At 47.7% G+C, this 22,153-nt stretch overlaps 1 protein-coding gene and 1 pseudogene across 1 annotated transcript; both read left to right on the plus strand.

The window, feature by feature from the left end:
- The first annotated feature begins 1,451 nt into the window (after positions 1-1,451).
- On the plus strand, positions 1,452-3,339 carry LOC125512148 (CBS domain-containing protein CBSX5-like). Its single transcript, XM_048677225.1, has 2 exons — positions 1,452-1,861; positions 2,011-3,339. The coding sequence occupies exons 1-2, from the start codon at positions 1,527-1,529 to the stop codon at positions 2,849-2,851; spliced, it is 1,176 nt and encodes a 391-aa protein (XP_048533182.1). The 5' UTR covers positions 1,452-1,526; the 3' UTR covers positions 2,852-3,339.
- Positions 3,340-21,094: 17,755 nt separating this feature from the next.
- On the plus strand, positions 21,095-21,233 carry LOC125517770 (annotated as a pseudogene).
- Positions 21,234-22,153: the final 920 nt, after the last annotated feature.

A 22,153-nucleotide genomic window follows, 5' to 3' on the forward strand; every position in this document is an offset into this window, starting at 1 on the left:
ATCTGTGGCCAGGCCGCTCCATTCCACACACAAGATGGTGGCAGGTAGCTAAAACAAAAGTAAATCAGCTTCATTTACTAACTAACAATGCACACCCAAAGAAACCCTAACTAACCATACCACAGAAAGAGATCTAACCTGCACTTCACTGCAGACTGACTCAGCGTCGGACGGACTGCTAGAATCGCTCAAGGAAACCATGGCCACGAGCTGTGCAAATGTTCAAGGCAGGGGATGGGGGAAGGGACCTTGCTGCCGGCGACAGAGGAGGGAGAGAGAGAGAGAGAGAGAGAGCTAGAGGGAGAGCGAGAGGATGGAGAATGGTGAACAGGAAGGAGAAAGGGGGACATGAACGGTAGGTGGTGGGGTGGGGGAACGGGAGAAACAGGACCAGCGGCGGGGTGTAGTGCGGGTTGAATCAAGTGAACGCCAGGGGCCTTTGTGCAAAATCGCCACAGCTGACCAGTCCACCCTCTGGACTGCCACATGTCATGCTGTGAGTGGCTGTGGACCAAAACATCACATAAGGCGTCAAATTTGTGGAGTCCTCAATAACATTTTGCAAGTTTTGAATTAAAACACCACATTTTGTGCAAGTTTGTGGAGTCCTCAGCCTGGGATCACAGGGCCGTGAGCTGGGATCACGATGCACGAAGTTCCATGGAAGGTGATAAGCGCCTACGAGCGCGGCGGGGCATGGTGCGGCGCCGCCACCCCTCGTCTCGTAGCGATACGGCCCCAACTGCCACCATGTGATCTGCCGTTGGCCGTTTCGATATGTACGGCTCGGAGCCCAGCTGTTCCTGCACGGCAGCACGGCTCGTCGACGTGTTCGAAGACCGCGGGATTGACGTCTACCGGGACGCTACGTCGCGCCGTTCCCCGGCTTGTCTGCATTCGGGGTGTAATAGCTGTTGCTCGCCTCAAAATTTTCTATTAGATGGGTGTGTTCGTACTTCAGATTTGGGCTGTAGTGTGTCGTACGGGGACAGGGCGCATCTTCCCGTCGTGTCTGCCGTGGCAAATGTTACTATATCAACGACGGCCATGTGTGTTTTGGGCAAGCCAAATTGAAGTAGGACTGTTATTGAAAAATACCCAAGCTGTACTCCAAGGCCCCAGCCTGTATGAAAATGGTTCTGGTAGCACGCACTCATTGGACCGGACCAAAATGGTTGAAAATGGGTAGATGTTTGGTGCTCGATACATGACACCTGAGCTATCTCGCTACAATAGATAGGGTGTTAACCATTATAACCTATCAAAGGAAAAGTACTAGTATTACACTAACTGTCGGAAATAACCTCTGGTGGTCTTCCAACATGTATGCTTAATTTAGGTCTTACATCAAATTAGTGAAACACGGATTGATTCTGTTGCAGAACATTCCAAATGTCCTCGCAAGATTACAGCACATGGCACGTCCCGCCTGCTCCACCTATAAATAGCCCTCACCGCTACATGACTTGTATCGCCTCATCCCGCTCTCCAGTAACACACGTTCTCTGCACTCCTCTCGTGCCAGAATGGCTGCGAGCATTCTGTCCCACGTTGTCTCCGACCTCTGCATCGGCAAGCCGGCGGTGCGTGTGCTGCCACCGTCGACTCCCATCGCGGCGGCCCTCGCCACGCTCCGCGCCGGCGCCGACCCGTTCGTCTTCGTGGACGCTGCACCCCCGGACGCGAAGAAGGCGGCCGCGTTGTCCGTCGTCAAGGTCAGCGTCGCGGAGATCCTGTGCTACGTCTGCGGCGACGGCGGCAACCTCGGCGACCCCGCGGCCGCGCTCCGCCGGCCCGTGTCCGTGCTCACCGCCGTGGTTGGCGATCACGGCGTCACCCGCCGAGTGGATCCACAGACGAGGTGCGTGAATACGGCCGTGGTCAGCCGCCGCCGTACCTTTTGAATCTTGCTACTACTTTGTTCTGAAATCGGAACCGTCTCTCTCAGCCATAGGGCCATACCAACCCATTTTGGACTAGAAAACTGACTGTTCGGTCCAACTTTTGCAGCCTGCTCGACGCCATCGACGCGCTGCTGGCCAACAACTCGCACAGCCTGCTCGTCCCGCTCCACGCCCGGGCCCGAAAGAAGCACCACCACGCCTCCGCCGGCTACTGCGTGCTGACGCAGCAAGACATCGTCCGGCACCTCTTCGGCTCCATCTCCCTCTTCGCCCCGGTCGCCGCGCTCTCCGTGGCCTCCCTCGGCCTCGTGCGCCGGGACGACGCGCACGCCGTCCACGTCGACGACGACGCGCTCGACGCCATCCCTCTCCTGCAGAGGTCCATCGGGCACGGCACCGCCGTGGCCGTCGTGGCGGACGACGACGCGCTCGTCGGAGAGATCTGCCCGGGCGTGCTCGGCTCCTGCGACGACGTCGAGTCCGTGTCCGCCGCCTTCGCCGCGCTCTCGGCCGGCGACGCCATGACGTACATCGACTGCTACTTCTCGCCGCCCGAGTTCCTGCTCCGCTCCATCAGAGCCGAGCTCACGGACAAGGGGCTTCATGCCATGTGCGACCTCATGGATGCCGCCTACACGACGGACGTTGCAGCTCTGTCGTCGTCGTCAACGTCATCTGACGAGGAGTGTTTGCCGTTGGCGCCTGCGAGACGCGCGAGGAAGATGTCGTCGGGAAGCTTCCGGTGGCGGTCGACGGAGGACGTGGCGGCGTGTCATGCTGGGAGTTCGCTGGTCGCCGTCATGGCCCAAGCGCTCGCGCACCGAGTCGGGCATGTTTGGGTCGTCGATGAGCTCACCGGCGCTCTAGTCGGAGTCGTCAGCTGCGCCGATGTGCTTGCTGTGCTCCGGGACCATCTCCGTCCAGAGTGCTATGCAGATGATTTGTGATCGATCACTATAGCCTGCAGATGCGTAAGCATAGCTAGAGCTCGGCGATTTCCCGTCATGCCGCCCTGCTACGAGTCTACGACTGTTGGAGACCTGCTGCTGTTTTCTGTAAAGGATCAGCCCAGCTTTTTTTTAGAACATGTTGGTTCCGGTTTTTATTTTATTTTTGAGGGGTAACCAAGTTTTATATTCGTCGTAAGCCAGAAATACATCTCGGGTCATGGGGTTGACCAAGCCACACATGAGGCCCCTCACCTAAAGAACGAGTAAACTTGACTAGACTATGAGCTTCGCTATTCGAAGAGTATCTCGACTTTCAAACATAAAATGACAAGTAAGGGTTCGGAACCCTACACCCGTACGGCCTCAACATCTCATCATGTCGTAACCAGTTGTCCTTTCATATATTTGTTGTTGAGTCATTGCGGATCCATCTGATCAAGCCATGTTTCAGACTTGTATGACTTTACTTTTTGTTGACGTGATTCTTTGTGTGTATATGTTGGTGTTACATGTGTGCATCCTTGTCATATATATGTTGGGGAAGTGCTCATTGTGTTGTGTTTATATCTCTTTAATGCTTCATTTTAAATAAATAAAATCGACCCTTAATCATAGAAAAAAAGTAGAGCTCGGTCGATTTTCCATCGTTCCGGGCTGCTACGATTGTTGAAGAGTTGTTGTTGCCTCATTATTAAAAAAGAAGGATATCACTGGAGAGTAATTGGTCCCAGCTTGTGTGAATTTCTGACATAAAGAAAAGTTTATGTGGAAAGATGGAAGGCAAATTTGGCCTACATGCTAGGTTATGAAGCTTTGTTTTTATGTCGTCTTGAGTCTTCTGTTTCACCTTTTACTCTTTATCTTCGTCCTCGACACTACGCAACGAAGTAGCAGTTCGATCCTTCCTTGCAAAGGCGTGTTCTCGGCCACAGTGTGTTCAACGATCTTTCAAAACCTACGAGATTAGTCCAGTTTGTAGAGTTTTTTTCTTCTAGTAAATGCTTTCATTTGCATAAAGCTCTCAATATTGCCTGCCAAAAAAAACATTATCTGCTTATAAAAGAGATGATTGCCACATCCCAACCGCCACCACGGTCACCGGATTGCCTATGGCCTCACCGGATGCCGATCCATTGCCGGTGCCCAAGAGTACAAGCGATCGGCGTCGTTCAAAAACTCCTATTTCCAAGTCAGTCATGAAGCCGTAGATCGGCCCGATTCCTAAGGTAATGAGAGAGCCTGTAACTTTGTCTAATTTTTTGCTCGAAAATTGGACTCTTGTCACGCGGAAGAAGAAGAAAGGCAATATTTGCCGGCCACCGCCGCCGCCAAGATCGCCGGTGGCGAGATCGGCGAGCGCTGTTCGAGTGGCCAGACGGGCTCGTTTGAATGTGTTATTGGGCTGTGGACCTGAGCTGGATGTGGGTTTGGATGTGGCGATGGTCGTGGGTTCTCCTGGTGCGGGCGAGGCCCAACCAGAGGCCCATGCCTCGCGCATCCCAGAGCGGACGTACGTGCATGTATCACCGCAGACAGTCCATCCTATGATTGTGTCTAGGGCTTCGAGTCTGGGATTTCCTTTGTTGGGCACTGGACGGGCGAGGAGGATCTCATCCGCCGGTGGCATGGCAGGTCGTGGTCAGCCGCCCTCTAAGCAAGGGCCACCTATCGCCGCTGGCACCTCGGTTTCTGGCGGAGCTGGTCGTGGCGCTATGCCGGCCAGTACTGTTGTCGCGGCGGGCGCGGCCGGTCATGCACCGCCGTCCGTCGTTGCCGCTGGTGGTGTTGGCCGCGACGCCTCGGTTTCTGGCGGAGCTGGTCGTGGCGCTATGCCGGCCAGTACTGTTGCCGCGGCGGGCGCGACCAGTCGTGCAGCACCGTCTGTCGTTGGCGCTGGTGGTGTTGGCCGCGGTGCCACACCGGGCGATGGGGGTGGACGGGGTGTTGTACTCCCTCCAAGGTCGGTGGCAACAGGGGTGCAACCCCGAGTCGGGACTGGTCGGGGCACCCAATCTTCCGAGCGACGGGGGCCGATGCCTCACGTGCGCTGACGACCACCCACGCGTCCAAGACCAACACGCGCCAGCCGGATGAAGCGGCGCAGCCAAGGCGCCGGCCCTAGGAAGGGGTCGCGGCGTGCAAGGGCGTGATGGATACACTGGTTACAGCAGAGATTCTCAGAACTACAACCGATACGGTCAGTGGGGAGATGACGGGTATGATGCTTATGGTGAGGGACTACACTGTGGATCTTCATCCGGTGGCGGCCGTGGTTATAACCGGTACAATTTTGAGAACACTGGACATTTTCAAGGTCCACCTGGTAATTTTGTTGAAGGTGTCGCCGGACCCAGGGATCGATTCCGAGGTGGCTATCGTCGCGGTGGGAGAGGGAGACGACCACCACCGCCTCGACACTACCCACCGCCACCACCGCCTACTGCGGATATGGCCTTGGAGGAGGAGCTTGAGCATACAACTGATGGGGTGGGAGACTCATCCACGTTACCTGCGGTGGCAGTGGACGCGGTTCGGGCTCTCGCAGCAGTGCATGTTCCGGTGACTACAGGAGGTGTTAAGTCTAAGGATGGCATGTCTGATAAAGGGCCGGAGAAAGCGGAGGGCGAAAAACTCTCTAAGTGGGCAATTAAGAAGAAAAAGTTGCCCTGTTACAGATGTGGTGAACCGGGTCATTTCGTGGCAGAGTGTACGAATGAGCTTTGTGATTATTGCCTCCGCTCCCAGCATGTGACTGGGGAATGCCCTCTCCTTTCCGGTCCTAAGCCTGGCATTAACATCTTTGGGGTCTGCTATAAGGAGTTGATGTTCTTTGAGACACCGGAGGTGGATCCTCTACCACAGATGATTGAGAGTTCTTTCCCGGCAGTTATCAGAGTTACTAATGGACAGTTGACCGAGGCTCAGATCGTCAGACAGCTACGTGAGTTAGTGCCGGGTAATTATCAGTGGCACCTGGAACAGTTAGAAGGTCAGTCTTATAAGGTCGACTTTTCCACTAAAGAGGATCAGATGCATGTTCTTAAGTGGGGTTTATGCAGAGTTACGAGCACAAATATTGTTATCGCTTTCGACGAGTGGAAGCAGGAGGAACCTGAGGGTACACCTTTGGAGAAGGTGTGGGTTCATTTTTGTGGCGTGCCACCTAAATATGTAAAACATTTTCTGATTGCTTGGAGTTTGGGTGGTTTGATTGGTAAGACAGAAAAGGTTGACATGCCATTCACTCGCGCACAAAATGCTGCGAGGCTTTTGGTCAATGTTGTGAGTGTTGAGCATATACCAGATGTAGTCAGATGGACACATGCTGGAGTCACTTATGTCTTAGAGCTTGAGATCGAGGATACTGCAGTTTCCGAGGATGGGGATGGGACACAAGACATGGATATGACTGAGGGTGGCGGCGCACCCGGGAACCAGGAGAAGGGGGCCGATGATACACTACCAGAGTCGGACAAGGGGCCAGCAACACAGTCTGATAAGGTAGCCAGTTCTACCAAAGAGGCGCCCCTGTCCACTACTCCGATGAACACGCTTCACTTTGGTTCATTTGCACCGGGGTCCGCTCCTAGCCGGTTATGGAGCACCAGGGTCGAGGCAGATGACCCGGCAGAGCTTGAGCTGCCACCAGTGCCGACTCTAGTTGGCGATATGACGACCGCGGAGCCTACTCCCGATGCGAGGGTGGCTTCTGTTGGGATGGCCGCGGGTTTGGGGGGCCGTGCACAGGATATCCATCACACCCAGATACCAGAGCCCGACTTTTCGTCGGCGGGAGGGGCACCTGGACAGGAGGTCTACGGCGCTCTCCTACTTCGACGTCTCCGGTCGAGTTGGGGGTGAGGTGCGGGAAGGAGTCCCGTGCTATAACCCCTCCACAGGACCGCACCATCCACAGTGGCGAGCCGGGGGTGAGATGCGGGAAGGAGTCCCGTGTCGTAACCCCTCCGCAGTATTGTACCGAGCAGGGTGGCCGAGTGACAACGGTTTCCACGGGTGATAAGGGGGACGTTTTACCCCTAGACCGGGAGGACATTTTCAGCATACCCATGGAGGAGGTAGCTCGCACAACCACAATGGCACCAAGAATGGAAATGGCAATGGAGGAAGCAACGGCCAGAGTCGCACCAACCCATCAACCCCAGCCAAGAAGGACCTGAGCCAAGTCACTTGCTTTAAGTGTCAGAAGACCGGACATTATGCCAATGAATGTCCTGAAGTCCAAAATGGCAATGGAAGTTCTGGAAAGAAGCCGAACCCTTTTAACAGGGGACAGGTGAACCACGTTAGCGTGGAGGAGGTTGAAGCTCAGCCCGATGCAGTAATAGGTAAGTTTTTGGTCAAGTCATTTACTGCACTCGTTCTTTTTGATACTGGTGCATCGCATTCATACATCTCAAGGGGATTTGTGGATAAGTATAACCTATCAACCCAAGCCCTTAGGTCACCCATGTTAGTAACCTCGCCTGGAGCAGAGTATGTGGCTAGTCTATGGTGTGATCGGTTACCATTAAGGATTGGTAACTATATTTTTCCCTCGGACTTAATAGTATTGGAATCCCAAGGATTGGATGTTATATTAGGCATGGATTGGTTATCAAAGTATGAAGGGAATATTGAATGTGCTAGTAAGTCAATTTTGCTTACCACCCCAGAAGGGAGAAGGATCAAGTATGTATCCCGACATGTGCCAAAGAGGACTCAAGTAAATTGCCTAACAGGAGTTGTGCAGGAGGAAGTACCAGTGGTAAGGGATTTCCCTGAAGTATTTCCAGAAGAGTTGCCAGGCATGCCACCAGATAGAGATATTGAGTTTTTGATTGAGCTATTGCCAGGCACAGGGCCAATATCGAAGAGACCATATAGGATGCCAGCAAAGGATTTGGTGGAAATTAAGAAGCAGATTAAGGAGTTACTGGATAAGGGATATATTCGCCCAAGTTCTTCGCCTTGGGGATCGCCAATACTTCTAGTGGAGAAGAAGGATGGATCGTTAAGGATGGTTGTTGATTATCGAGGATTGAATGAAGTAACGATCAAGAATAAGCACCCACTACCGATGATCAATGATCTGTTCGATCGATTGCAAGGTGCTAAGGTATTTTCCAAGATCGATCTGCGATCAGGATACCACCAGTTGAAGATTCGAGAACAGGATATTCCGAAGACAGCTTTTACCACCAGGTACGGGCTGTACGAGTATACCGTTATGTCATTTGGTCTGACTAACGCACCCGCATATTTTATGAACATGATGAACAAAGTATTTATGGAATTTTTGGATAAGTTCGTCGTAGTGTTCATTGATGATATCCTGGTTTATTCGAAGAATGAAGAGGAGCGTAAGGAGCATTTGCGTTTGGTACTTGGAAAGCTCAGAGAACATCAATTATATGCCAAGTTCAGCAAATGTGAGTTTTGGTTGAAGGAAGTAGGATTCCTCGGACACGTTATATCTGGAGAAGGTATAGCAGTTGATCCCACTAAAGTTGATACCGTGACCAAGTGGGAAGCCCCAACAACAGTTGGAGAGATCCGGAGTTTTCTTGGACTCGCAGGATACTACCGGAGATTTATTGAGAATTTCTCAAAGATTGCGAAGCCTATGACTGAGTTGTTAAAGAAAGATAGCAAGTTCATATGGACGGAGGAATGTGAGGCTACTTTCCAGGAATTGAAGAAACGTTTGGTTACCTCACCAGTGTTGATTTTGCCAGACCAGACCAAAGATTATGAGGTGTATTGCGACGCTTCACGTCGAGGACTTGGAGCAGTACTTATGCAGGAAGGGAGAGTTGTTTCATATGCCTCAAGACAACTAAAACCTCATGAGTTGAATTATGTCACGCATGATTTGGAGTTAGCAGCCGTAGTGCATGCTTTGAAAACATGGAGGCATTTCCTCATTGGAAATCATTGTGAGATGTACACGGATCATAAGAGTTTGAAGTACATTTTCACACAGAAGGAGTTGAATCTCAGACAAAGGAGATGGTTGGAGCTCATCAAGGATTATGATATGAGATTGCATTATCACCCCGGAAAAGCTAATGTAGTAGCTGACGCATTAAGCCGTAAGAGCCATGTCAATACATTAATGACGGGAGAAATACCCAAGGAGTTAGCAGAAAATCTTCGTGAACTATGTTTTGAAATAGTTCCGAGAGGCTATGTAGCAGCATTGGAGATTCAGTCAACATTGATGGATAGAATCAGAGAAGCTCAAAGGACTGACAAAGAGATTGCCGCTATAAAGGAGAAACTTAGCAAAGGAAAAGCTAAGGGATTTCGTGAGGATGAACACGATACCCTATGGTTTGAAGACCGCGTTTACGTGCCCAATGACCCGGAGATCAGGAAGTTGATACTGCAAGAGGCACACGATTCACCATATTCGATTCACCCAGGAAATACCAAGATGTATTTGGATTTGAAAGATATTTTCTGGTGGACCGGAATGAAGAAGGATATTGCGGAGTATGTAGCAATTTGTGATGTATGTCAGAGAGTAAAGGCAGAGCATCAGAACCCAGCAGGATTGTTACAACCATTGCCGATACCCGAATGGAAGAGGGATAAGTTAGGCATGGATTTTATCACGGGATTGCCCAGGACTCGTTCAGGCTATGACTCGATTTGGGTTGTAGTTGATCGATTGACGAAAGTAGCTCATTTCATCCCGGTAAAGACCACTTACACCAGTGCTAAGTTGGCAAAGATATACATGACCAGGATCGTATGTCTACATGGAGTTCCGAGGAGTATCATATCAGATAGAGGAACCCAGTTTACCTCAAAGTTTTGGAAGCAGTTGCATGAAACTTTGGGTACCAGGCTAGAATTCAGTACAGCTTTTCTCCATAGACAGATGGACAGACCGAGAGAGTCAATCATATTTTGGAAGATATGCTGAGAGCTTGTGCGCTAGATTACGGATCTAGTTGGGACGATAATTTGCCATATGCAGAGTTCTCTTACAACAATAGTTACCAAACCAGTTTAAAGATGGCCCCTTTTGAAGCTTTGTACGGAAGGAGGTGCAGGACACCGTTGTCGTGGGACGAAATTGGAGACTGCCAGTTGTTTGGACCTGACTTGATTAAAGAATCTGAACAGAAGGTGAAGTTGATTCGCGATAGGCTCAAGGTAGCCCAGTCCAGACAGAAGAGTTATGCAGATTCTAAACGGAAGGAGACAGTTTACGAAGTTGGAGATATAGCTTATCTTCGAGTATCTCCACTTCGGGGAACAAAGCGTTTTGGAGTTAAGGGAAAATTAGCGCCACGATTTGTAGGACCATATCGAGTTTTGGAGCGTATGGGAGAAGTGGCCTACAGGTTGGAATTGCCTGAAGGATTGTCAGGAGTACATGATGTGTTCCACGTTTCCCAGTTGAAGAAGTGTCACACAGAGATGGCTGACATACCCTTGAGAGACACAGTGCCATTGAAAACTATTCAGTTGGATAACGATTTGACCTACGAGGAGAAACTAATTAAGATCCTCGAGTTTGCCAGCCGAGTCACTTGCAGCAAGGTTATCAAGTTTTGCAAAATTCAGTGCAGCAATCACACGGAGGATGAAGCCACCTGGGAGCGAGAGGAAGATTTTCTCAAGGACCACCCTCACCTATTTTTTAGCCAACCCGAATCTCGAGGGAGAGATTCATCTTAAGGGGGGTAGGTTTGTAACATCCCAAATTTTCAATTTGGAATGTTATATATTAGATCATCATCACATATCATATTTTATTTGCGTTTGGTTTTGATCCTAGAATTTCTACGCAACTCAAGGACCCACGGAGAGAGTTGGGGAATTCATTATTTTCATATTTGAGTTTTCTCAAATTTTGAGAATAGGATCACTTGATTTTAATTATTTTATCATCAGTTATTTCTATTACAAAAATATGAGAGAGGGAATAAAATGACTTTCCCAAAATAAATAAATATTGAGGATTTAATAATAAAATCAAAAAAGATTTTATTTCGGAGTTTTTCGTTATTTTATTTGAATTTAGGAAAAATGTGCGTTTTTCAAAATTGCATTTAGGTCCCAAATAAATGTTCACCTTGTGCGGCTTGATTTTAGAAGCCCGCGAAAATTTATTTCGGAATTTTTGGAGTTCGTTTAGTATTTCTTTTTATTTTTCTTCCGCGCGTAATTATTTAAAAAAAACGCGCACCGACCTACGGGCCGTGTCCGGCCCGGGCAGGCTTTATAAGCCGGGGCAGCCCACCCGGGCAAACCCTAGCCGCCTCGAGCCCCGTGCCCCGCTGCCACCCGCGCCGCCGCCGCCGCCGCCTCGCTACCGCCGCATGCTTGCCGAGGTTCGCCGCCGCCTCGATTTCCGTGCCGCTGTTTTTTTTTCGAAAAAAACCGTTCGGTTTTTCCGTCGGTTTTTTTGTTTCGGTTTTTTAAATAGATCGGTTATTCCGGTTTATTTAAATAGTGAGCGTTCGTCCGTTCATTCGTTTTAGCGAGTGTTCGTCGTTTTTTCTTTTTCTCGGATTAAATCCGCGATTTTTCTGACCGCGATTCCTGATCCGATTTTCGTTTTAGTATAACTTTTCGCCCGTTTATCGGCAGGCGATTCAAGCGCCTGGAGTTTCGTCTCGAAACCCTCTATCCGTTTAACCAACTTAAACAAGATTTTGCTACTGTAAAATTTGCCCTAGATCCAGATTAGTAGAACGAAGTTGTTTTCTTTGGCCGTTTGACTTTCGTTGCTTCGTTTGATTTGATTCTTTTTGCAAACCGGATTTCTTAAGTTGAACCTTCTGGTTAGATCTCTTATTTGAGTTTTACCCGTGCATTAGATGAGTTCTCATTGTATACTTGTTTGCTTGTTTGCGATAGAATACCCGGAGTGCGCCGCCTGTTACTTCGAATCGCTAGGTTTCCCGGATCATCAGCAAGGCAAGTAACACTTTGATCATACCTTTTCTACTACCCAGTTTTATTGCATTAGATCAATACTCACACATTGCATGATTATGATCTAATTAAATCGTGGGATGGGAAGTAGTTGAGGTAGTACCTATTACCTGTTTATTATCAAACCTTTGGGAGTTACTTCTATGTTTGCTTATTATGCCATGCTATGCTAGTAGACGTGGATTGGGTGAGTGATATCCATGACAGATGTGAGTTTTATTAATTAATGGTTTATCTAAGGTGGCAACTTAAACACACATCTGGTGGATTGAGGCACCTGGGTATTCCAGGACTTGCCTGTTTTCTTTTGGACCGCCATCCAGGCTCAAAGGGATCATGAGACTATTCAAACTAGAAACTTCTGTGTGCAGCCACAAGCTATTATGGGCTCTAGCATAGTTGACTAAGTCGTGCGAACTCTTATAGTGGTAGACTAGCAGATGTAGGGGATGTAGGTGGTACGGTCTACTCGATCGTAAGGTGCTAGCGCTTCTGAAAGACTATGTCTCGGTCATCCGTCTTCTCAAACACCATGTAGTGCGAGAAACCAAACGGAGGTGATTGAGTCTTGTGGGGAAAAGTGCGCAAACCTCTGCAGAGTGTAATAAACTAATCATGGTTAGCCGTGTCCCTGGTTATGGACATTTTGAGTATCTAGTACTTGGATTATCATGTGAATCTCAACATGTTACTCTAAATTAATTTTGTTGGGTTATGTTTAATGATGATGCTTAATTGGGATTGAGAATGCTGTCAACCATTCTCAATGTTTAACAACTACCATGATAGTTAAATAAATTTTATTCCTTTGAAGTAGGGAAAAATTGGCTTTACGCAAAACTGTAACCATAGAGCTTTCCACCAGCCAAATATGCATATAGTATAGCCGTTTCATTCCATTATTCTCTATGTGTTACCTTGCCAGCATATTCCATGTGTTGACCCGTTTTCGGGCTGCAACGTTAATGTTGCAGACTTTTCAGACGATGATTAAGGAGTTTTTAGGTCGTGGTTCTATACTCAGTGATGCCGTTGGAGTTGATGGACTCACTTATCTTCCAAGCCTTCCGCTGTTATCGTTTATAGATGGCCTTAAGCCATATTTATTGTAATAAGTTCTCTATGGAGACACTTGATGTAATAAGTGTGTGATTGCTACTCTGTTATAAATCCTCCGAGTACTGTGTGGTGTTAGCATTACTGATCCAGGGATGACACCGGAGCACAGAGATCAGACTGTTTGAGGTCTGGTCGCTACAGAGATGGTCTCAAAGCACACGCTGACTGTAGGACACGACCACTAAGCTAAAGACCTAGATCACTATTCACCCTCTTCTCTTCTGACTCCTCATCTTTTCTACTCTTTTAGGATGGCGGATGCAAGGAACAAGTTCACACAACTGGATGAAGATACACCCTTTGGACGACACTTGAAGGAAGTCACTAGATACCTGAACATAGGAGTACCAAGCTTCACCGGAACCTACAACGCCACTTTACCTGAAGAAGAGCGCTGGATGATTCAAGTTCAAGTTCCAGGAAGGACGTTCATGCCAGTCACTAAGCCCATAGAGTTTTCTTTTGATGCACCAACTTGGAGTCTAGGAAAGAGCGTGGCAGCTCACATCGCCATGGGACGCATTGGAGAAGTCTACCGCAATGATCTCAAGGATACTATCTACCAGATTTGTGGGCACCGAGATGAACACTGGGAGATGATCAGCACCAGGAAGGATAGATCAATCGCGGCTTTTATCCAGGAGTTAAACCAGCACATTCGACGACAGGAGAACCAGATGTGCGCCAACATGATAGATCTGAAGAAGGCTAAGACTAGAATCAAGGAACTAGAGGAAGAACTCAAGGCTACACGTGAAGATTATGAAGAAGAAATTGAAGTATTGGCGGAGAAGAATGACGACCTGATCAAGAAGATTGGAATATTTATGGGAGGCCCTACGCCAGTAGATGAAGACGAAGAACTCAAGGAGATTAGCCCGGAAGACTACATCATCATCGACGGCACCGACTCGGAAACAGATAGTAGCGATGATGACTATGTTGATGAAGCTGGAGCAGATATCATGGAGTCTGCAACTGAAGAATATTTCTAGTAGACCACCTCATCAGTAGTAGTAGTCCACCATGTAAATATAGTAGTCCGAGCACTTTTGTGATAGTTAGATCGATTGTATGCCCTTGTTTGATTGAATGAAGTGAATTGTTTGTTTTGCCTCATGTGCATATGGGTAGTGTTTTCTCTTTAGACCCCCTCTATTCTTACATCTCATCTTTTCTAAACCCTCAGATGCCTCCGAGGCGTGACCCCAGATTTGCCTTTCCACCGGAGCTCACCCAGTTGATCCAGCAGCAGAACACATTGATGCAGTTGCTAGTCCAGAATCAGAATCAGGGGAACAACAACAACAACCCACCACCACCACCACCTGTTGACCACTTAGCCGTTTTCTTAGAATGAATCCGCCGGTGTTTTCTAGTAGCACCGAGCCGATAGTAGCAGATGATTGGCTCCGCAAGACAGCTAGGGAATTGACCACAGCAGGCTGCACAGATGCGGAGAAGGTGAAGTTTGCCGCACATCAGCTAGAAGGACCCGCAGCATCATGGTGGGAGAATTTCACAGCCACTTTCCCTGTCGACACTGTCACATGGGACCAGTTTCAGCGGGCTTTTCGTACTGCCCATGTTTCAGCAGGAGCTATGGCCATGAAGAAGCGTGAGTTTCGCAACTTGCGCCAAGGAGGACGGACAGTTGGCCAGTATGTGGAGGACTTTAGTAAGTTAGCACGTTATGCCCCAGATGACGTCACTACGGATGCAGCTAAGCAGGAGAAGTTTCTGGAAGGACTGAATGATGAGTTGAGCATGCAGTTGATGGTAGCAACCTTCAACAACTATCAGGAGTTGGTAGACCGTGCTCTTATGATTGAAGGCAAGCAGCAGCAAATTGAGAACCGCAAGAGGAAGTATGGACAAGGAAAGTACACTTCAGGAGCTCAACAGAAGCCACGTTTTACCCCTAGACCGGGAGGATATTTTCAGCATACCCATGGAGGAGGTAGCTCGCACAACCACAATGGCACCAAGAATGGAAATGGCAATGCAGGAAGCAACGGCCAGAGTCGCACCAACCCATCAACCCCAGCCAAGAAGGACCTGAGCCAAGTCACTTGCTTTAAGTGTTAGAAGACCGGACATTATGCCAATGAATGTCCCGAAGGCCAAAATGGCAATGGAAGTGCTGTCAACCATTCTCAATGTTTAACAACTACCATGATAGTTAAATAAATTTTATTCCTTTGAAGTAGGGAAAAATTGGCTTTACGCAAAACTGTAACCATAGAGCTTTCCATCAGCCAAATATGCATATAGTATAGCTCTTTCATTCCATTATTCTCTATGTGTTACCTTGCCAGCATATTCCATGTGCTGGCCCGTTTTCGGGCTGCAACGTTAATGTTGCAGACTTTTCAGACGACGATTAAGGAGTTTTTAGGTCGTGGTTCTATACTCAGTGATGCCGTTGGAGTTGATGGACTCACTTATCTTCCAAGCCTTCCGCTGTTATCGTTTATAGATGGCCTTAAGCCATATTTATTGTAATAAGTTCTCTATGGAGACACTCGATGTAATAAGTGTGTGATTGCTACTCTGTTATAAATCCTCCGAGTACTGTGTGGTGTCAACATTACTGATCCAGGGATGACACCGGAGCACAGAGATCAGACTGTTTGAGGTCTGGTCGCTACATCCCCCTTGCCACTCACAGCGGAGGTTCACTCCACCACGCCTTACCCTCCTTCACCGATGATACGGGAGGGGCGTGGGAGTCCTGACTGCACCCCGCGCGAGAGGACCACGGAGGAGCTCATCGCTTTTGGTGGGATTACGGATCCGGTGTCGGCTGGCAGGCGTGTCAGCAACCGGATCCAGGGACAGCCGGATGCGGACGACCTGCAGCTAGCGCGTGCCAAGAGGGCCGCCATGCTTCATCATGCCGAGACTACTGCAGGTACGTCCTTTGATATAAGTTGTTCAATTTTACACTTCTCTGAGAATGAAATAGTTGATAAGGCAAACGACTTAGGCATTTCTTTGGGATCAAATGAAACCGAGGTCGTCAAATCCGTTAATGATCTTTTAGACATGGAAGCGGAGAGGGCTTCTGAGATCACTCGTAATGTTGCCTCTATCCAACCTATGAATGACAATGACATGAATAATTTAGGAATTAATGATCTTGCAAATATCTGTAATAATCTCTTGCCTAGTGTCGAGGCTGAAGATGAGGAGGAAGTTGAGAACACAGATACAATAGAGCCTCTCTTGATGGACGAGGCAGTGTCTGTCATAGATAACACTATCGTCCCGCAGGGTGTTGAGGAGAATCCCAAACGACCCTGGAAGCGGAAAATTTATCCTACTTCGGCAGTACGCAGAAGTGCTAGAGTTAAACTTAAGAAAAAATTTCATGATGACTTATGAAAGGACTCTTTTGGAATAGCAGAGGTCTAGCAGACTTGGCTAAACAAAGATTCTTAGCAGAGACAACATTAGAGCATCACTTAGATTTCGTTGCACTTTTGGAAACTGGACGAGATAATTTCACATCCCAATTCCTTCAAACCCTCTCCAGTGGTATCGATTTTGACTGGCACATTTTACCACCTAGAGGAAGATTCGGCGGCATTTTACTAGGAGTACGGTGTGAGACGTTAGAGGTGCTTAATGTGGTGCAGGGAGACTTTTCGGTTAAATTCAGGGTGAGATCAAAATTGGATGGGTTCCGATGGTCACTAGTTGCGGTATATGGGGAAGCGCAACCTGAATTTAAACCTGATTTTCTTGCCGATTTAGTGCGGATTTGTGGAGATGAAAATCTGCCACTACTAGTCAGGGGGATTTTAATATCATTCGGAGAAGAGAAGAAAAGAATAATGACAATTTTGATGGACGTTGGTCTATGATGTTTAACATGATTATCGAGAGCCTCAATTTGAGAGAAATTGAGCTCACCGGTAGACAGTTCACATGGGCCAACTCGTTACCTGTTCCGACTTATGAAAAGCTGGATAGGGTACTTGCTGGTGTGGAGTGGGAACAAAAATATCCATTGGTGTCGGTTCATGCGATGCAAAGAGCGATTCAGATCATACACCACTCTTTTTAGATTCGGGAGAGGCTACCCATGTTGCAAACAAAAATATCTTCTCCTTCGAGCAAAGCTGGTTTGAGCGAGAAGGATTTATGGAGATGATTGCACGCGAATGGGCTAAGCCGGTTACGGGAAGGACACATGTCGAGAGATGGCAAAATAAGATTAGACACCTCCGACAATTTCTGAGAGGATGGGCCAGGAATGAGAGTGGGATTTATAAGAAGAAAAAAGAACGTCTAACTCAACTCATTGAGGCACTAGATGTAAAGGCTGAAACCACTCCTCTTTCTGTTAATAAGCATCGAACCAAGTCCGAGGCTAAGCAAGGCCTACATGCTCTCTTGAGAGAGAGGAGGAACTCAAGTGGGTGTTGCGTGCGAAAACGCTTAAGGTTGTCCAAGGGGACGACAACACACAGTTTTTCCATATGGTTGCAAATGGTAAACATAGGAAGAAGAAGATCATACAGCTTGAACATGACGAGGGAACAATAGTGGGGCATGAAAATCTGAAAGCATATATTTCCAACTATTATAAAAGCCTTTTTGGACCTCCCAATACTTCCACGGTGTCTCTTGATGAGTCTGTGATTGATGATATACCTCAATTACAGGCAGCAGAGAACGATGTTCTCTCTGCACCGTTTACTGAAAAAGAAGTTCATCTGGCCATAACTCAAATGAAGCCGAATAAAGCACCGTGACTAGATGGGTTTTCAGCTGAATTCTATAAGAAAAGTTGGCATATCATTAAAGATGATCTTATGCCTATGTTTCATGATTTTTTCGATGGCCATTTGGAGTTGTTTCACCTCAACTTTGGTATGATAACGTTATTACCAAAGAAGAATGAGGCGGTCCGGATAGAACAATTCCGACCCATTTACCTGCTGAATGTGAGTTTTAAAATCTTCACAAAGGTAGGAACCAATAGATTGACACAAATTTCTCACTCAGTGGCTCAACCTAGTCAGACAGCTTTCATGCTGGGACGACACATACTCGAAGGAGTGGTTGTCTTACATGAAACACTTCAAGAGATTCACTCGAAGAAACTAGACAGGGTTATCTTAAAAGTGGATTTTGAGAAGGCTTATGATAAAGTAAAATGTCATTTTGTTCAGCAGGCAATGCACATTAAGGGTTTTAGTGAAACCTGGAGGCACCAGGTGGATACTCAAGTCCAGAAAGGTAGTGTCGGAATTAAGTTGAACGATGACATCGGTCACTACTTCCAGACGCATAAGGGGTTGAGACAAGGGGATTCCATGTCACCTCTTCTGTTCAATATTGTGGCAGATATGTTGGTCGTCATTATTGGTAGGGCCAAGCAACATGGCCATGTAGAGGGTCTAGTTCCTCATCTGGTTGATGGAGGGGTGTCCATTCTACAGTATGCTGATGACATTATTCTTTTCATGGAACATGACATGGCTAAGGCACGTAACATGAAACTTATCTTATGTCTATTCGAACAATTGTCTGGCTTAAAGATCAATTTTCATAAGAGCGAGGTGTTCTGTTTTGGGCAGGCCAAAGACGAGGAACATACTTACAGACAATTGTTTGGATGCGAATTAGGTGCTTTACCATTCAGTTACTTGGGTATTCTGATTCATCACCGTAAACTATCCAATAAAGAATGGAAATGTATTGAAGAACGAATTGAAAAAAGACTCAGTTGCTGGAAGGGCAAGCTGATGTCATATGGAGGTCGACTAGTTTTGATTAACTCAGTATTAACTAGCATGCCAATGTTTTTACTTTCGTTCTTCGAAATTCCGAAAGGGGTCCGAAAGCGACTTGATTTCTTTAGATCTTGTTTCTTTTGGCAGTCTGATGAGGCCAAGAGGAAATACCGTCTCGCGCGATGGGATATCCTTTGTCGACCTAAAGACCAAGGGGGTCTCTGTGTTGAGAACTTGGAGATTAAGAATGAATGCCTTATGAGCAAATGGTTATACAGGTTAGAGACAGAGTCGAAGGGTATGTGGTCTCAAATCCTGCGCAATAAGTATTTGCACTTGAAAACGCTAGCCCAGGCTACCATCAGACTGACTGATTCACCGTTCTGGAAGGGACTTATGAGAACGAAGGATATGTTCTTTTGTAGGGTCAAATTCTTGGTTGGCAACGGGATGTCAACAAGATTTTGGGAGGATACGTGGCTAGGAGAGACACCTCGGGCCTTACAATATCCTACCCTTTACAATATTGTGCAACGTAAGGAAGATTACGTAGGTATCGTCCTTCAAACTATTCCTTTGAACATCCAGTTCAGACGTACGTTAGTGGGTGAGAGATGGACAGCCTAGATGCACTTGGTTCGGAGATTGATTGAAGTTCGACTCTCCGACATGCCGGACTCCACACAATGGAAGTTAACTAAAAATGGGATATTTACGGTGAAATCCTTTTATACAGATCTAATTAATTCTGACCCCATCTCAAGGTTACTTCATATATGGAAGGTTAAGGTTCCTTTGCGGATTAAAATTTTTATGTGGTTTTTCCACAAGCAAGTAATACTCACAAAGGACAACTTACTTAAGAGGCGATGGGTAGGCAACTCGCGGTGTTGTTTTTGTGCTCAGGATGAGACAATACAACATTTATTCATTGAATGCCCACTTGCCAAGTTACTTTGGAGAACGATTCATATAGCTTTTAATATTAATCCTTCAGTATATATTGCGTCTCTGTTTGGGACATGGTTAGCTGGGGTTGAACAAATCACGGCAGCTCGTATTCGGATTGGAATATATGCGTTACTATGGGCTATATGGAACTGCAGAAATAATATGATTTTTAACAGACAACACAACTTAACTTTTTTGCAGGTTATCTTCAGAGCTACAGCTTGGATCCGTACGTGGTCCTTACTCACTCCTATGGACTCCAGGGAGTCTTTGGTTACTGGGTGCAACCAATGGGAGATGGTGGCTCGGGTTATATTCAACCGGTTCGGATGGCGTTCGCATAACAGGATAGGAGTCTAGAGAGCTTGTCCTTATTATCACCGTATCGGTTGTCTTTGTCCGCTTGTATTTTTCAGTTTTATGTGCTATGACTTGCTCCGTTTGTGAGCTGTAAGACCTTTATGATGATACTTTCTAGATTTTTAATAAAAGGGCCGCATGCATCATCATGATGCAGAGGCCGGGGGTATACCTCCTTTTCCAAAAAAAGAGATGATTGCCATTCATTTGCTTATTTTTTCACAAAGTTTGTTTTTCTCATAACATTTAAGTATCCACACTGCCAATGTTCATATTGCTAAGTGCTAACACTGGCCTTTGTTAAACACCGGGTGTTAAACACCGGATATTTTGCATACGCATAACTTGGTTATATCTCTAGGAGGTTAGCTAGTCTGTTAGGATAGTTGTACGGTTTAACTTGTTGTAATCCCGTAGCACAACTACCTGCGCCTTATTTCCTCCTCTCTTGTTCTCCAAGTTGTACTCAACCGATGTATGCATATCCAGGGTTGGCCCCTGCTATATAAACACGCACCCGTCGCCTCTAACGAGGTAAGATGCTTCGAGCAATCTTCACATGGTAATCAGAGCCTCCTTCTTCCATTACATCTAGCTTCACAATATCATCACCACCAACCGCTCCACCATGTCATCCTCCTCCGCCGCACCCATGTCCAGCATCAATGGGCAGGTCACGGAGAAGCTCACGAGGACGAACTATGTCCTCTGGCGTGCACAGATCATGCCACAACTCATCGGCGCCGGTCTCTTCGGCTATGCCGATGGAACCACCCCGGAGCCAGAGAAGACCATCATCACCAAGAACAAGGAAGGGAAAGATGAATCTGTCCTGAACCCTCTACATCATTCTTGGGTCAGGGAGGATCAACAGGTACTTGGGCACCTCCTAATTAACTTATCTCGAGAAGTTCTTGTCCAGGTCACCTCCATCCGCAAGGCGCACGAGCTCTGGACTGCCCTTGGGAACATGTTCTCATCGCAGTCCAGGTCGCGTGTGAACAACATCCGCATCGCCCTCTCCAACGCACAGAAGGGGACCCAATCTGTGGGTACCTACTTCGCCCACATGCGTTCCCTCGCCGACGAACTAGCTGCTGCTGGTAAGCCGCTGGACGAGGATGAGGTGGTCTCCTACATCACCGGCGGGCTGGACATGGAGTATCAGCCGTTGGTGTCGGCCCTTGATGCCCGCACCGAGCCGGTCACCCTCGAAGATCTATTCGCTCAGATGAGAAACTTTGATCAGAGGGCGGCGCTATTCCACAACGCCGCTGGGTTCAAGTCGTCCGCCAACGTCGCCTCCCGTGGTGGCCGTGGTGGGTCTCGCTACCGCGGCCCGCAGAGGAACAAGGGCAAGCCCGGCGGCAACAGCAGCAACACCAACACTCAGTGCTCCAGCGGCGGCGGTCGGCCCTCCTACACCAACAATAGGGGCCACCGCAACTCCTCCAAAACCTCCCGTCCAGATGCCATCCGATGCCAAATCTGTGGTAAACCAGGTCACTCTGCTAAAGATTGCTGGTACAGGTACGATGAGGATGAAGGCGACTCCTCTCAGGACGAGAAGGTAGCAGGGGCAGCTGAAGGATCCTACGGTGTCGACACAAACTGGTATGTCGACAGCGGTGCAACCAATCACATCACAGGTGAACTCGAAAAGGTCACTATGAGAGAGAAGTACCGCGGCCAAGATCAAATTCACACCGCCAACGGATCAGGTATGAGGATTAAACACATTGGTCATTCAGTTATTAAAACCCCACACAAAAACATTCATCTCTGAAGAATCTTGCATGTCCCTAGTGCCTCCATTAATCTTCTTTCCGTTCATCGTATTGCCCTTGACAATCATGTATTCCTCAAGTTTCACCCTTTCTTCTTTTTAATTAAGGATCAGGCAACGAAGAGGGTTTTGTACCGAGGTAGATGCGTTCGAGGGCTTTACCCGTTGATTCCCAAGTTTAGAAGATTCAATAAGCAAGCATATGGTGTCGCCAAGCTTACTTCAACTCGGTGGCACGATCAATTAGGGCATGCATCTTTTTCTTTAGTTGAACGAGTGCTTAGGAAAAATAAGCTCCCATATGTGGATGAGCGTCATGTTGAAACCATTTGTGATTCATGTCAGCGTGCTAAGAGTCATCAATTGAAGGAAATATGCCCT

Source organism: Triticum urartu, chromosome 6, assembly GCF_003073215.2.
Source record: "Triticum urartu cultivar G1812 chromosome 6, Tu2.1, whole genome shotgun sequence".
Classification (NCBI taxonomy): Eukaryota; Viridiplantae; Streptophyta; class Magnoliopsida; order Poales; family Poaceae; genus Triticum; species Triticum urartu.

What these genes read in the sequence shown, in the direction of transcription:
- LOC125512148 (XM_048677225.1), top strand. Translation starts at nt 1,527, where the DNA reads ATGGCTGCGAGCATTCTGTCCCACGTTGTCTCCGACCTCTGCATCGGC. An exon ending in CGAGTGGATCCACAGACGAG is followed by an intron (nt 1,862 to 2,010) that starts GTGCGTGAATAC and finishes CAACTTTTGCAG; the next exon opens with CCTGCTCGACGCCATCGACG.